General features: G+C 38.9%; 1 protein-coding gene across 5 annotated transcripts in view; it reads left to right on the top strand.

Annotated features, from left to right (window-relative positions):
- CAPRIN1 (cell cycle associated protein 1) overlaps window positions 1-17,248 on the top strand; it is a 35,719-nt gene that overhangs the window by 9,642 nt on the left and 8,829 nt on the right. For 2 of the 5 annotated variants that reach the window (XM_028728221.2, XM_028728211.2), the window contains exons 3-17: window positions 2,447-2,509; window positions 2,877-2,963; window positions 4,018-4,256; window positions 4,371-4,453; window positions 7,193-7,327; window positions 8,281-8,333; window positions 8,418-8,504; window positions 10,965-11,120; window positions 11,667-11,775; window positions 12,225-12,286; window positions 12,979-13,089; window positions 13,365-13,514; window positions 13,719-13,872; window positions 14,353-14,547; window positions 15,402-15,502. In XM_028728221.2, the coding sequence (XP_028584054.2) occupies window positions 2,447-2,509; window positions 2,877-2,963; window positions 4,018-4,256; window positions 4,371-4,453; window positions 7,193-7,327; window positions 8,281-8,333; window positions 8,418-8,504; window positions 10,965-11,120; window positions 11,667-11,775; window positions 12,225-12,286; window positions 12,979-13,089; window positions 13,365-13,514; window positions 13,719-13,872; window positions 14,353-14,547; window positions 15,402-15,502 (1,785 nt within the window). The remainder of the gene's footprint in view (window positions 1-2,446; window positions 2,510-2,876; window positions 2,964-4,017; window positions 4,257-4,370; window positions 4,454-7,192; window positions 7,328-8,280; window positions 8,334-8,417; window positions 8,505-10,964; window positions 11,121-11,666; window positions 11,776-12,224; window positions 12,287-12,978; window positions 13,090-13,364; window positions 13,515-13,718; window positions 13,873-14,352; window positions 14,548-15,401; window positions 15,503-17,248) is intronic. The other 3 variants (XM_028728243.2, XM_028728229.2, XM_028728234.2) reach the window with 3 other exon arrangements.

Raw genomic sequence — 17,248 nt, 5'->3', positions numbered from 1 at the left:
GTTTAAGAACAGCTTAGTTTATGAACAACTTGGATTAAGAACACTGCAAACCCAGAAGTAGGTGTATTGGTTTGTGAACTTTGCCTTGGAAGCAGAACATGTTGAGTGTTCCATTTGTAAATTGAGTCCCCCGCTGCTATGGGAAAGCACGGCTTGGTTTAGGAATGCTTTGGTTTAAGAACGGACTTCCGGAATGGATTAAGTTCGTAAACCAAGGTACCACTGTACTACATTACAGTGGAACCTTGGTTTCGAACTTAATCCACTTCGTAAGTCCATTCGACTCCCGGAACATTCAAAAACTAAGGCACAGCTTCCAATTGGGGCAGGCGCCCTGGAAACAATAGCTGACAGCCGCATTGGACGTTCAGCTTCTGAAAAACGTTCAAAACCTGGAACACTTACTGACAGGTTTTTGCCTTTCGGAAGTCAATTTGTTTGTCAACTAAGCCGATCGAGAACCAAGGTTCCACTATACAATGGTACCTCGGGTTAAGAACTTAATTCGTTCTGGAGGTCCATTCTTAACCTGAAGCTGTTTTTAACCTGAGGTACAACTTTAGCTAATGGGGCCTGCCGCTGCGCCACCACACGATTTCTGTTCTCAACCTGAAGCAAAGTTCTTAACCCAAGGTACTATTTCTGGGTTAGTGGAGTCTGTAACCTAAACCATCTGTAACCCAAGGTACCACTGTACTAGGTTATTGGTCTCATACAGATGTAAAATGTTCACTTTACAACCATGATTAGGGGATCTTGCTGCAAGCTTGCATGCTTTCTTCAGTCTCTTCCGCAAATGATACTGAAGGAATGGTTGAAGAAATTGGGTGAACAAGTGACTGTTTAAGAGGTGATACAAAAATCAAATATTTGAAGGACATTCATATAAAGGCTGCAGCAGATTTGTTTCTCTGTCACTCCAAGGAAGTAGAACCTATACCACTAGAATCAAATTAGAAATAGAATCAAATTAGAAATAAAGTATGACTAAATGATAGAAAGAACATTTTACATTACTCTAGTCTCAGGAGGTGATGGACTCTCCTTTAAGATAAAAGCAGAGGCTGGCTAGCTGCCTATCAGGAATGTTATGGTAATGGATTTTTGCTTTGTCGGGGTTGGACAGGATGACCTTTGATACTTCCTGCAACTCATGATTCTACAGTATACTACCCTAAAGAAAAGAACTAGATGACAATATTTCTTAAAGCAAAATGATTAATTTTAATATAACTGGTCCTATAAGGAGCCTTCATAAAACTGCTTTGTGTGATAATATTCCCCTGGGCAGGTACAATGCTTGAGGTTCTCTGTGTGGTGAATGTTGCATATGGAATCTGTTTGTGTGGGGAAGGATGGGTGATATCAGACAAAGACTTGTTGAAATCTGTGGACGTAAGCAACTTTAGTAACCTTTATTTCAATGCTCTGCTCTGTGTATGACAAGTTGGATATTGCAAAGAATTGCTAAAAATGGAAAGCAGAAGAAAAACCCTCAAAAAGTTGTGGAACAAGTTAAAAGAAACAAATGTAATGTGTTCCTTAAACTATTATATAAAGCCTGTAAGCTCAAGCCTATACATGTCTACCCAGAAGCTAACACCATTGAATTGAATGGGGCTTACTCCTGGGTAAATTTGTGTAGGATTGCAGCCTGAATTATATAACTTCAATAATTTTATCAGCTTTTGAGTATCCTGCTAGGGTGGTGAACACATGATACAGAGCATTCTTGTTGGTGGCCCCACAGTTGTGGAATTCTCTTCCAGTTAATATTTGTTTGTCTCTTTAATTGCTGGCATTCGGTAACTCCTTCAAAACTTAAGGGTAATATCCAGCTAAGTCATACTCAGTGCTACTTAAGTAGCACCATTGATTTTAACAGGACTAATGTTAGAATAGCACCATACCCTTTTGTGTTGCGTTTCTATAAGAGAACTTTGGTGCTTAATTTAGTATGTATCTGTTGGTGCTTCACACTGCCTGTTATGTTGCCTTTCTTTTCTTTGTATGTTGCTTTATAACATCCTGGCCCTGAAAAGCAGCTAATAAATAACTCATTTATTTCAGCAGTTCAATACAATGTTGCATGGTCAGATAAACATTTAAACTTTGATCTTACAGTACATGTCTACTCCCTTTAAGGTTACAGTATAGCTGTTTTTCTTTTTAAATTGGGAAAATGCATATTATATTTTAAGAAATAATACAAATGTCATCCTAGTACTGTTTGTTTACCAGATGTTTTCTAGTGGTTCATAAATAAATACCTAATCTCAGAAAACTCTTGTGATATTTTGTTTCTGAATAATTTCACTTGATTTCTCCTGTTAAACAATGAAACATGGAAAACTGGACTACTGTGTTCTATAAAGTATATAACAGTCAGTTCCATTTAAATTTGTTTGAGGTATATATATTGTGAAACTTTTTTCTTTCTTTACAGGGCAAACTTGATGATTATCAGGATCGAATGAACAAAGGGGAACGCCTTAACCAAGACCAATTGGTAAATATTTTGACTTGACATATTGAAAGATTTTTCATAAGAGATTGGCTTCTTTTAGCCCTTGTTCTTTTATTCTGTTCTAATTGTTGCATTATCATAGATAATGAGAGACCTTAATAACATACTTTATATTATTATATTATATTCAGCGGAGGTGCATTGTAACAATATCTATACACACATTTACTTCCTCTGCCATTAGGAACTATATATGGAACTATTCTATGCAAATGACTAGGAGGAAAGTCTATACACTAAAGTAAAGACTAGCGTACAGTAGATTTCTTTTTTGAGGATTAAAGTTGGGAAAGTCTTCCAAGTTTTCAAACTTCAAAAGAGGCAACATTAATTTTCCTCCGTCCCCCAGGATGCTGTGTCCAAGCACCAAGAAGTCAGTAATAACCTGGAATTTGCTAAGGAACTGCAGAGGAGTTTCATGGCCCTGAGCCAGGATGTAAGTAAAAAGTTTATGGTTCAGTTCAGACGACACTTAGGGCACTGGCTGCATAGAGGCAACAAACTGCTTTGTGTGTCATGGCAAACTGACTACTGTGAATCATTTTAGCAAGTTGAAATAAAATGAGCACTCACCATGTTCCCAAGCCATGGTTTGACTGTGATTTGTGAACTGGACAGTGAGATTTTTTTTCTCTGTTCATGTTTAATGTTTTAGACTGCACTCCTGATTCCACTTACTTGGGAGTAGGCCTGTTGATTTCAGTAGGACTTCTGAGTAGGCATGGTTAGTTAGGATTGTGCTGTTGGTCAAAATGAATGTGGTACCTGTGAATGACGTTCCTAAAATATGGTTGATGTAGATAAAATCCCCCCCCCCCCAATCTTTTATGTATCTAGTAGCAGTGTTGGGCTGATTTTTCTTACATTTGAAGGAGCACAAAAGAAGTCTAATAAAGAAGCACTCCCACTTTTAAATGATGATAAATCCTTTCCTTTTATCCGGTGTTGTTGTTGTTGTTTTAAATTGACATAGCTCTGCTGAAAAGAAGGAATAGAGGAGGACAACATGAGTCAAAAGTTGATTTTTCTTCTATTGTTGAGATCGCAAACGTTGAAAGATTAAAAATGTGATCCTATGTAGTCTTCACATACATTATGCAGATATTAAAACAGGTTTTCTAGAATCTCTTTAGGCCTTTTTGATAAGTTCCAGCAGTCTAGTTCCATTATGCTTCAGTATTATTTTAGATGATAGTGCATGATGCTGCAATGCAGTATTTGAGGCAGAGATACAGTTCTAGAAAGGTGGTAAACCACAGATGATGGGGAGTGGAGGACTTAGGCAATGGACTGGGAAGAATGGAAATAGAGAAAGACAGCTGGCATACCTGTTTGTCCACCATCCATAAAACTTTCTGGGAAACACTGAGAATATTTGAAATGCTGATAAAATTGGGAATATTTTACTTTTTGTTCATTCATAAGTGAAGAGAGAGTAACAGTTTAAACTGGTCACAGTTAATTGTTAACCTAGTGTACTTTATTACTAGATTCAAAAAACAATAAAGAAGACAGCTCGACGGGAACAACTAATGAGAGAAGAAGCTGAGCAAAAACGTTTAAAAACAGTACTTGAATTGCAGTTTATTTTGGACAAATTGGGCGATGATGAAGTTCGAAATGACCTAAAGCAAGGAACAAATGGAGTGCCGGTATTAACAGAGACGGAACTGTCAACACTAGATGAATTTTACAAGCTAGTTGAACCTGAACGGGACATGAATGTGAGGTATTGTGATTGCCAGAATGATTCTGATATGGTTAATGAAACAATCCAATTAATCTCCTTTGCAACATAGGTGGTTTGAGGTATCTTATGCTTCTATTAATATTTTTGTTGAAGGTTGAGTGAACAGTATGAACAGGCATCGATTCATCTGTGGGACTTACTGGAAGGGAAGGAAAAGCCTGTATGTGGAACAACCTGTAAGTATGTTTATCTTTCTTAACATTAGAGCTAAAGTAGCGCTTCAAATACCAAGCTTTTAGAGTATTCACAATGATTCTGTTACATGCTATTTCCAGTGTCAGTGGTTATATAGTAGCTGAGTAGCTGACAATATGCTAATTTACAGCAGATTGTATTCTATTATCATGTAACCTTACTCAGCACTTAATGAAAACCATTGCTGGTTTCCGTTTGTTCATCAGTATTTTGTGACTGCTTAGCAACACTTGCTTTCCAGAAATTGGGTTAGCAAAATAGCCTTTCAAAGTTTCATTTGACGTAGTAAAACAGATAATTTCACAGGCCTATCAAGTAGTAACTGATAGCTGGAGCAAACTTTTGCAGCAAATACACTAAAGAAACTAGATTCAGATGGTTTGATGGAATCTCCCATGTACAGCGTACAGATGCCTAAGTACAATGTGGTCATACATAAAAGGTATGAAATTGCTGTATACAGTCATAGTTGGTATATTATATAAATCCAGAGCCTTCTGAAGAATTGTTCACAGTTAAAGGAGTGGAGAACATTGTTTCAGAAATAATTAACTGTTACAGTGGCTGAAAGAAGCTATGGTAGAAGATGTATTTAGTCATATTTGCTGAGGAATTTTATCATTAAAAGTTTATCTAAGCTGTTTTTGTTTAAAGGATACAACTTGTGTGTTGAAACTGTCATTTTAATAATCTAGGTTTAAATAGTTTTCATGTTTCAGTTACTGGTTTAGTGGTTGAGATCATAGTTTATCTCGCATAATATTCATTTGCAGTGCATATGTAAAATTGAGTCCAGGATGTGTGTGTTTAGATGAAGCCACCTATAGGATGACCTGCTAATTTTGCTATGCTAGGTCTCATGAGTGATCTGCATAGCTCTCAGACAGGACATAAATACACAGTACACCTGGTTGCTGAACACCACTACTTAGTGTTAATTGGAGGTACTGTCTCTGTGTATGGAAGCTGCTCTCCTGAATGCTATGGCTTCCTGTCATTGATGGAGCTCTCTCCTTTTGCTGTCTCAGTGGGGGAAGTGCTTTGTGTCACAATGTATTTCTTTTTGTGTCTTAAACATGCTGTCTGCCACTTTAACTGGGAAAATTCAACTTGGTATTAAGTGAACAGTTGTTGGTTTGAACACAACTTTCTAAACACTTCTGCATTGCTGTCTCTGTCTACATTTTATTTATAAGATGTCTTAAGAGTTTTGCAGGGATGCATCACTCATACATGCTTCTACTGAATCCTTGGGGAAAGCTGGAACTTAGAAATATGAACTCAACAGCTTTTTCTGTTCCTTGGAAATGCACAATAGGTGCCTATCATGTCTAGGGGATTGTTCGATCCCTAGACTGCTTACTATGCTATGGCATTTTTTGGCAGAATTGTCAGGATGGTTCAGATGCAACAGATACTTTTCCCCCTCTGTGCCTTCCTATCACACCTGCAAAAGCATACTCAAGATACGATTATATCAATGCTAGGTATATACTTCTTATCCTTTTTAAGTGTCAACATCTAGTCACTTCACCCAGAGCTTTGAATTTGCCTTTGGCGAGCATCAAGGTAGCATTTCAGTGGAGACAACTGTCCGTACTCCATGTTGGTCTGATTGACCAAGACCGAATAGTTACCTCCCACATATCTGAGCAGGTTTGCTGTGTTCCTCTTCACTCAGAGGATCATCAGTAAAGTGTATACCTTAGAATTTGTGATCACTTCCATATCAAAGTCCTTTCTATTGAGAGGTTCCTATAGGTTTATGTCCATTGTCCATATCCTTTCTTTGCAAAAAATACTGTTTCTTCTCTGCTGATCCTGTTTTGCTTTATCTGTCAAAATAGTATACAAATACCTATCAGTTACCTCTCGTCTTGCATGGTGCTATAAGTTCACACCCTTCTCAAAATGTTGTTCATTACAGACATTTACTGGGATCCTCTACCTACTTGAGACCTTAGTTTAGTCCTGACTACTCAGTTCCTCTATTTAAGCTTGAGCTTGGCCTATCAGTTTTTTTCTTATACTTCATACACCTGTGGCTTTTGTGACAGACAACTTGCACCATATAACACTACAGAAAAATGGTCTCATTCTTGCTTGTGTAGAAGTTCTGTTTCCTTTTCTCCCTTCAGATGATTTATTTTTGTCCTTGTCCATTTTAATATGTGGCATGGCCACTTAGGATAATACCTGACCAAGTCATACTTTGAATAGACCCATTGAAAGCAATGTACTTACGTTACTCAGAGCCATTGATTTCAGTGGGTAAGAGTAACATTGGATATTACCTTTAGACAAGTAATTCTCGTTTTTATTCTACCATGTGCCTTTCTTCCATTCTCATGTTAGTGAAAGTTAACAAGTCAGGAGTTCTTATTCCTGCATGTAGGCTTTGGATAGTTTTTAACTTTCAGAAACACTGAAGAGCCAAAATTCTAATTTGTTGAATTGTGTGTGAATCATCCATTGATACAAAAATTTATTCTTGAAGAATTTGGATTTACATACAATGACTTTCATCTTAAAGAAGTCCTTATTTAAAAATAAACAATGCAGAAATTTGCAAAATAGATCATTGTGCTGTGGGTAGTGCAAGGTATTAATCTGCAATGCCCTTTGTTTGTGTTATAATAATAAAATAATTCAATAAAATTAAAATGCTCAGGTATTTAGTGGGTGAAACAGTTTTTAAAACATCTGTGTTTTTATAACAGATAAAGCCCTAAGAGAAGTTATTGAACGTATTCTTCAAACAAGTTACTTTGACACTCACAACCAGCAGAACGGATTATGTGACGAAGAGGAGACGGTGCCTGCACCTACAGTTGAAGATGCTGTTGCAGAAACTGGTAACTAAAAATATATATTTGGAGCCTAATCCTAGGCTTGTTAATGTGTTTTATTTCCAAGTTAATGTGCATAGAATTGCAACTTCAGTAGAATTATAGGCTTACTGAAACCTTTACTATTTTATTGGAGCCGGCCATGGAAAACAAAACTAGAATCTTGTGTAACTGGTTATATCTATCCTACAAACTTAAACTGACTTAAAAAAAACTTTCTGTAGCTTTCCCCAAACAACCTGTAGTTCTCTAAACCAGATAAAGTTTGTAGTGTGGGTATGTTTCCTTTACAGGGTGCTTATTATGACCAACCTTCGTCTTGTATACATACTAAATTCTTAAGAACTTAAAATTAACTACAGTGGTACCTTGGTTCTCAAACTTCCGGAAGTCTGTTCCAAAACCAAAGAGTTCCAGAACCAAGGCGCGCTTTCCCATAGCAAGTAATGCAAAACGGATTAATCCGTTCCAGACTTTCAAAAACAACCCCTAAAACAGCAATTTAACATGAATTTTACTATCTTACGAGACAATTGATCCATCAAATGAAAGCAATAAACAACATACTGTACTATAAAATAAATAAAACAGTATTGTAGATGATAAAAATTAAAATTATTATTTTTTCTTATTTGCACTGATGATAGTCATTGTTTAGATGGGGGGCTTTTATCCATTTCTGCAGTGACACAATCAATCAATCAGTAGCTGAACTGGGATCCACACAGTCATAAAAACAAATTAACTGAAAAAGCCTCAAAATAAAAAATCCCAAGATAAATAGCAAAAACAAAAGCACTAAATATAAGCTCAGAACACTGAAAAAAGTGGTTTCATGTATGAATGTATCTCTACTAAAATTGTTAATAGTAAATTAAAATTGTAAGGTAACAGTAAACTAAATGTTATGTATTATGTTTCAGTATAGCATTACCTAAAATTATGTATTTTCCTCTTAGAGCCAGAACCAACGGAAGAATACACTGAACCCAGTGAAGTTGAATCAACAGAGGTACTAAACAGTGGAAAGATTGTAGGCACCTTTTAAAAATGAATGCTACTGTCTTACTGTTGTACTCTCTCACTTTTATTTTAGTATGTAAACAGACAGTTCATGGCAGAGACTCAGTTCAGCAGTAGTGAGAAGGAACAGGTAGATGAGTGGACAGTTGAAACTGTTGAGGTAAGGTGTTCTGAATGTTTAGGTAACATTACAATCTGTTTTCATTCCCTCGTTGCTTGAATGCAGCTATAAATCTAAAGAGAATTGTGGTCTTTTAGCGTGATTGAGCTGGTAGTCCCCTTGTCAGTGCTAGCTATTGCCCACAGTTAATTTCAGTATGTAAACTAAATCACATTTCATAAGCTAGTACACAACTAAAAGTAGACTGACAAGTTAGAAGAAAATGGCTCAGATACAAAGGTGTTTATACAAGTTCCATCCTCTTACTTCTTCCAGTATCCCACTTTCTCTGTGCTACTTCTGACACCCTTCCTGTAGAATCTGAGACTTAGAAGTAGTTTTGTAGATTGAGCAGGGGGTTGAAGTGAGCAGGAAGGGGATCCAAGCCTATATCTGTTATTAAACGCTCTAGTGCTGCTTTATAATTTCCTCCTACAGTCACTAAACCTTCCCATACATAAAATAGTGTAATTGATATTTATATTTATATTCCAGGAGTCTTTGTATTGCTGGTATTGGGAGACTAATTACAGCATGCTGTCTGTCCTAAGATAGTTTCCATTAACAAATTGGAATGAACCCATCCATTAGGGAGAACAGATGTTTTCAGAATGGTAGAACTCTATAAAACATTGGTTCACTCTAACTCTAGAATATAAACTAATTGTAATTTTTACAGCTTTGTCCACAGTTGTCTTCAGCCTTTGAAGAGATGGTGCATCTGTCAGTTGACTATCTGAAGTAGACTTTGTAACATTTTGTTCATCTACCTTAAAGCCAGGATGCAGCATTTTATGTGGAATTTCAATATACCATTAAAAGCCACAAGCATTTAACATTTGTAGTTGCAAGGCTATCTGTGATAAATGTTGATGGTTGTCAAATGAAATAGTGTTTTTTTAAAAGAAGAATTGTTGCCTAAGATTGTAACAGTAACTGTGTGTGTGTGTGTGTTTTTCTCCTGGTCCTGAGATAAAAATGTTACACTTGAAATTCTGAATAATAAGAATATTAAAGCTATTTTAATTCTTCATGGTCTCTGCAGTCTCACATACGGATTCTGCCTGTTCAGTGAAACACTCAGAACTTCCTAGCACTAGAAGAAAACCTTTTGGCAGGAAACCTAGCCCCCAATGTCTGCATTAGTAGACAAAGGAGAGCTAAATTTAAATAGAATAAAAAGTGCAATGAACTATATGTAAAAGTTACATTACTACAGTATTACCAGTGCATTTTCAGCCATGATGTGACTTTAAATGTTGGTTCTGGGATAACCAGGTTTTGAAGTCCACTCTATTTTGGAGTTCAGTCTTATAAAATTTGAAGGTATTGGATAATGCTGATGATTCCTTGACTATTTAAAACTGCGTTGCTTGCCTTAATGCCTCTAACATGTGGTACCACAAGTGTTTAATCAGAGCAGGGCTGACTGTCCTTTGGCTCTCCAGCTGTTGTTGGACTATGCCTTCCATTGTCCCAGACTGTGGGCGATGCTGGCTGGGTTTGCTGGGACAACATCTGGAGAATCAGAAATTCCCTATCACTGCTTTAGATGCTATAGGGCTAACTGTAGATATACTTTGAGCAACTTATACACACGAACACCTGTTTCCTGTGGAAACAACTTTATTTATTAGTAACACCGCTCAAGTTTCACCTTCATTTTCTCCACAGGCATTTGTAGTATAAAGTTCCGTAAAATAATCTCCAGTCCAGTATTTCCTGAGTCTGCAAAAGGCAAAAAGAACTTTGAAACCTCTCTTGAAGAAAGGAAATAATTCAATACACAACTGAACTTCAAGCCCTGCCTTACAGCTATTCAAAGCCTCAAATGTCAAAATGCAATTGCATTCTAAAAGCAGCATGCATGCACGCAGTTGCAAAACGCATGGGCACATTTTACATATTTTCAAGGAACACAAATTAACTCTGTTGATACATTTTCCTTTTTGCTTTGATCTTGCAACATATATTCTTGCAGAGGAAAGAACTGCATTTATATACTTTGTACAACATCAGAACCAGTTTTCCTCATATTCCTGCTGAATAACTGATGAGTGGGAATGTTTGATAAAGATTCTTGAACACAAGCAGAACCCATTAGATTATTTGTCAGTCTGGATTAAAATTAACATTATTCATTATATTACCAATCAGCATCGAAAGCATGTGAGCAAAATAGATGCTGACAATAAAGGTGTTTCAGTGGTAGATTGTCAGATGTTAGTGCCCTCGACTTTCACTACAACCAACTTTCACTTCTCTATCTTTAGTGAAGCTGAACAAGCAGCGATACTAAGTTATGATAATCATTTTTAAAAGAGAATGCTTTCCTTTGCAGGAAATGCATTCTTTTACATATCATATTTTGCACATCCAGTTTAGCGGTTGTGATAATAATAGTGGGCCAGTAGCTGAAACTGACAGACTGACTCTCAGTATTGGCCATTTCTGATGTAGGTGGTAAATTCGCTCCAGCAACAGCCACAGGCTACATCTCCTCCAGTTCCAGATGCCCATACGCTGACTGCTGTGGCTCAAGCAGATCCTCTTGTTAGGAGACAACGAGTACAGGACCTTATGGCACAAATGCAAGGCCCCTACAACTTCATGCAGGTATGTTGTTTTCCTTATTCATAGTTGGACTTGGTCAAAAGGGATTCTCGGGAATTACAGTCCTGTTGAAATTGGGCACATTTCACTTGCATTCATTTAATTCAGAGAGGTTAGCCCTGGCTGGCTTGCTGGTTACCGTATATACTCGAGTATAAGCCGACCTGAATATAAGCCAAGGCACCTAATTTTAGCACAAAAAACTGGGAAAACTTATTGACTCAAGTATAAGCCGGTTCACCACACCACAAACGGCGGTGGAAGAACAAGCAGCCCGAAAGGCGCAGCGCAGCGCAGCGCAGCGCCTCTCCCAACCGCAGCTCCTGTGCCTGCCCTTGTGAGAGGTGGTGGCACCAGTGACGAGAAAGGGCTCCTTTTGGGTCGCTCGTCCCTCTGCCGCCGCCCGCCTTGCTCAAGTATAAGCCAAAGCGGGCTTTTTCAGCATAAAAAATGTGCTGAAAAAGTTGGCTTATACTCGAGTATATATGGTACTTTTGAAGGGATTCTGTTTCTTGTGTAGCTTGCTTGAATCTTGTCTTAATTATCTAGGACTCCATGTTGGAATTTGAGAATCAGGCACTCGACCCTGCTATTGTTTCAGCTCAGCCTATGAATGCAGCACAAAACTTGGATATACCCCAGATGGTTTGCCCTCCAGGTTGGTAAAATCAAATTAATATCTAGTTGGAGTAAGATTTTGGTATAGTTGGAAGTACTAAGTTACGAAGAATTCAGAAATCTAAATCTAGAAATGTGCATTATTTAAATACTGTCAAGGGAGTTGACTGGTAGAAACATTTGTCATCTTATAGGTTTTCAAGTGAGGCTAGTAGGATGTGAACTACTTTTTATATTCTGATGAAGTCTGTTTGATGCCAGGCTTGTAAATACTGAACAAAGAGCAAGTAGTTGATTAATAAAAAATCGGATACAATCTGAGGCTGTGATTGCAGCTGTTAGGTTTAATGTGGAAAACTAATATGTTTAGTTTCAATGCAGTATTCTACAGCAGAAATATATAAGCTTATATTAAACAAATAGACAGTAGTTCAGATAACATCTAACACAAACACTATTTTATTATGGGTAATATTACTGTATTTCCAGTTCATACTGAATCGAGGCTTGCGCAGTCCACCCAGGTTCCTGTCCAACCTGAAGCCACACAGGTAAGAACTGTACCTGGACAACTACTGGCTGAATTTCCTCTGTTCCCCCAAAACCCTGGAGAGTTGCTGCCAGTCGGCATAGGCAAGCGAGAGGCACCAATCTTTTGGTGCTCTGTAAAGCAGATTCCTGTTACTACATATTTGGGCCTTGGATTTGTCCTCGGGAGTCCCCACATGAACGTTTTGCCTATCTGTGTTTTCTTCCCAATCCACAGGGAATTGAAAGAAACATCCGTATCTGATTATTAATGTGTGTATTGTAAGCTCGGTTCACCTAGCTCATAGCAAGCTTTTAATTTGTGTGTTGTCAGGAATGTCTGAGGCCTATTCCTGCCCCCATCATGTGAAAGTCCTTATCATAGGCCCAAGTATTTTGAAATTAGTATTAGCCTGCACTCAGGTGTATGAACATCTATGTTTGCATGCAGTTCTGCAAATACTAAAATGTGGCAAAATTTTAGCAAAATGTTGTTTTTTATCTGGCTGTGATGGAAACTTGCAAAATAAAACTTTTGGCAAAACTTGTAATTGTTTACTGGGAGTAATGAATACTAAAGGTAATCTAAAGATAATTGAACTGAGCAAAAGAATGTTGTTAGCGCAGGTGTCAGTAAAACCATATGAGATTAATAGCAAGAAATGTACCCAGAGGCCCTGGCAGGAGTATCTGCTTAATTTTAAAACTTTGACAGGTCCCCTTGGTTTCTTCCACAAGTGAGGGATATACAGCATCCCAGCCCATGTATCAGCCTTCTCATTCAACAGAACAACGGCCTCAGAAAGAATCAATTGACCAGATTCAGGCAAGTTCATTTTGCTTGGCAAGGGGAGGAGGGACATTACTGATTCAGTGTAACCTGCTCCAGAACTTCATGTATATGGGTGTAGTGTAGAGGGACAATGCTTAGGTCCATATCTCAAAGACATAGAGCATGATAATAAGTGTTAGATAAGTAGGGATCTTAGCTTATCCTTGTCTTGGGAACACTTGGCCATCAGTTACCTATGCTTCTATAATATGATATCACACAAAGTTGATTCATGGCTTGCTAACATCAGATTGAAATTTATTTGGCAGGCTTCAATAACCTTAAGTGCAGATCAGACACCAACATCATCGCCTCTTCCAGCTGCATCCCAGCCTCAGGTATTTCAGGCTGCCTCTAGCAAACCTTTGCATAGCAGCGGAATCAATGTTAATGCAGCTCCATTCCAGTCCATGCAGACAGTAAGTACTGAACAATCATATTTATTATAGACTGCAAAACATTTGGAAGTCAGCATCTTGATTACATAATGGTTAATTGTACCGTGGACAGTAGTAGTAATTTCCAAGACATTTAACTTTCTAAAAGTTGCAAGGTGTATTTGGTAATTTATCAATTTATTCAGAATATTGAATCTCTTTGGTTCTCATTTGCTTCTCATATAGGTATTTAACATGAATGCACCTGTTCCTCCTGTCAATGAGCCAGAAACTTTAAAGCAACAAAATCAGTACCAGACCAGTTACAGCCAGCCTTTCTCCAATCAGCCTCACCAAGTAGAGCAATCGGAACTTCAGCAAGAACAGCAGCTTCAGACAGGTAAACTTGTGAAAGATAGAACTTAAATGCTTCATTCTGAAAGGATAAGTTTTCAAGATAATGTAGACCAAACAAGCATATCTTGATTGATGCTGTTGAAGTAGCATTTCAAGCATGTATGGTGAGGTGGAAGGAAGTTTTATAGTATTTGTAGGGACTTAGGGGAAAAGTGCAGTTTATGCACTACATGAAATAAAAATTCACCTCCCAAATGTTAAGCACTATCAAATTAAATCTGTGTGGTTATGCCAAAGGACATCCAGAGAACATTCTCAATGATCAGGGTATTTAGACTGCAATGTTCAATTTAATTCTGCAAACAATCTTTCTTTAGGTAGGTAAACATTTACTGTCGTACTTGGTGGCTCTTAAGCAAAGTTCATTGGTGAGTTAGCTTGATATTATTTGAGTCTTTAGGAAACTGGAATTATAAGTAAATTCAAGCTTTTTGCACTTCTTTCTTCTCTCTCTTCATTTTAGTGGTTGGCACCTACCATGGTTCCCCGGACCAGTCCCATCAAGTGGCAGGTAACCACCAGCAGCCTCCACAACAGAATACTGGGTTCCCACGTAACAGTCAGCCTTATTATAACAGCCGAGGAGTGTCTCGTGGTGGATCACGCGGCACTCGAGGCTTAATGAATGGATACAGGGGACCAGCCAATGGGTTTAGAGGTAAAAACTTAAAAACCTTTTGAGACTAATTCTGAATGTTTTCCAGAAATGCAAACTGTCCAGAAGCTTAAGCATTGTAGTAGCATGCTTCAATGATTTTTTTTAAATTATTAATTTAATATACTACAGATTGGTCAGCTTGCTGCCGCTTTTCCTCTGCTATAATATTAGTGCATATGGTACTAAGTAAAAATTACACGACAGCAAACTATGAGTATGAACTAACAATGGAGTTGTTTGACTGGAAACATAACATGATGTAGTATGAAACTGACTTTCCATTTTTGTAACCTGCTAAATGGCTGCATCTTTTTCAGGGCTTGTTACTTCCTTGGCTTACAAAAGCAAGTCTTTCATTTATTCAGCATATGGCATTTTGTGGGATTCTTTATTTTGGTGCCTGCATTTATTAAATCACTTTAAATAATGACATTGCTAAATATATATTACACACAATGTGAAGTCTTGAACAAAACTGAAGACAATGAATAGTGCCCAGGAGCCCAGGTGCAGTTTAAACGTGTATCCACTTACTTTGTATCAGGAAGGGTTAGGTGTTACGTATTTTCCTGCTGCACATTATTACATTGTAAAAGCCTGTCACTGTGCTTTTTAACCTTGGGTCCGAAGATGATATTGGACTACAACTACAATGTCTATACCGAAAGCTTACCAGCTTGAAATTTTTCCTTCCGGTGTGTTTTTTCTCTCAATCTCTTAGATGACCTTTGGATTGCTTTCTTTAATAGAGAATATTTTTCCTTAAATTGAATATTGTTTTATTCTGAATATATACATATATCCTTTATAAGGTATGCAATACTTTTCAATTAGTTTTCCCCTCTGATTTTTAGGAGGTTATGATGGCTACCGCCCTTCATTTTCCAACACTCCAAATAGTGGTTACACACAGGCACAATTCAGTGCTCCTCGCGACTATTCCACCTACCAGCGGGTAAGTTGATGGAACAGTGGAAAGAGTTCCTTAGTTTATAATGCTTGAGAAAATGCATATTTTAATAAAAGTTTCATTGCATAAGAAATTTATATTTGGATTGATTTTTAATCTAAAGATAAAATCTACTTTTAGAAATCCTTGGTTAACAGTTTTCCCATTGGGTACAAATAGGCCACTGCCTATATACTTTCTGCCTCCTAGTCTGCTTTGTTAGACTGCATCCATTTGCCATCATACTCCATTTAGTACTGACATTACTAGGTGAGGGGCTTATCAATTGAGAAGCAAAATGAGCTCACCAAAGAATAAGGGAGAAGTTTCTACATAACTCAAGTATGTAAGACCAGACCATGTCATTACAGAGGAGGCAGGTTTAGTCGTTGTCTGAGGACTATCCCTGCCTCCGGGTCTGGTCCTGACCGGATGGATACTAGAATCAGCAAGGGATACCCACATGACCTGAAGGTGCTGCTGTGCAATGCCAGGTCAATGATTCATAAGACCACTGCCATCCATGACTTGATCATGGATGGAGGATTTGACCTGGCATGTGTGACAGAGACTTGGTTGGATGAAGCGGATGGGCCTGTCCTTGCCGCTGCTTGTCCACCAGGTTTCTCTTACGCACAGCAACCCAGGTCATGTGGGCGGGGAGGGGGGGTTGCAGTGATTTTTAGGAAGTCATTAGTTTGCACCAGGCGTCCTATTGGGAAGACCCAGTTTTCCGAGTGCATGTTCTGGAAGTTGGGCAATAGGGGCAGTACAGGATTCCTACTGGTGTACCGACCTCCCCGCTGCACCAAGGATTCCCTGCCCGAGCTGCTTCAGGTCGTGGCGGATGTCCTCCTGGAGACACCTAGCTTGGTTGTCCTAGGGGATTTTAACATCCATGCCGACACGACCTTACAAGGGGCTGCTCGGGACTTCGTGGAAAGCATGGCCTCCATGGGGCTGTCCCTGAATAATTCTGGCCCAACCCATAGCCGCGGACATGCCTTGGACCTGGTGTTTACCTCTATGGATGTTGGTGATCTGACACTAAGTAAAAGCGAAACGAAAGAAGTGCCATGGTCAGATCACTTCCTGGTGCAACTGGACTTCTCCGCGACCCATCCCCTCTGCAGGGAGGTGGGACCAATTCGGATGGTCCGCCCCCGCCACTTAATGGATCCAAATGGTTTCCAGAGAGTGGTAGGGGATGCTTTATCCCATGTTGATGGCCTTTCAGCCGATTCCCTGGTGGCCCGCTGGAATGTGGAGTTAACCAGGGCTATTGACTGTTTGGCTCCAAAGCGCCCTCTCCGATTGCATGGAGCCCGGAGAGCCCCGTGGTTCTCCACGGATCTGAGGGCAATGAAACAATCGTTGAGACGGCTAGAGCGCCGGTGGCGGATAACCCATTCCGAATCTGACCGGACACAGGTTAGAGCTCAACGTCGAGCCTACCAAGTGGCGATAGCGACGGCGAAGAAGACCTTCTTCGCCGCCTCTATTGCATCTGCAGAAAACAGCAGCAGGAGACTTTTTCAGGTGGTTCACAATTTAGCGGAACCACCTGCGACATCTGGGCCCAGTATGGGCCTCATGATCTCCTGCAATGATTTTGCGAAGTTTTTTGCAGATAAAATCGCTCAGATTCGGGAAGAGGTAGACTCCACCGTGGGAGCAGGGCCGGGGCGGGAGAGTGCTAGAGTCCTGTCTAGTCAAGTTGTGTGGGATCAATTCCAACCTGTTACCTCCGAG

Source organism: Podarcis muralis, chromosome 1 (assembly GCF_964188315.1).
Source record: "Podarcis muralis chromosome 1, rPodMur119.hap1.1, whole genome shotgun sequence".
NCBI lineage: Eukaryota > Metazoa > Chordata > Lepidosauria > Squamata > Lacertidae > Podarcis > Podarcis muralis.
This window is presented reverse-complemented; position numbering and strand designations above follow the sequence as displayed.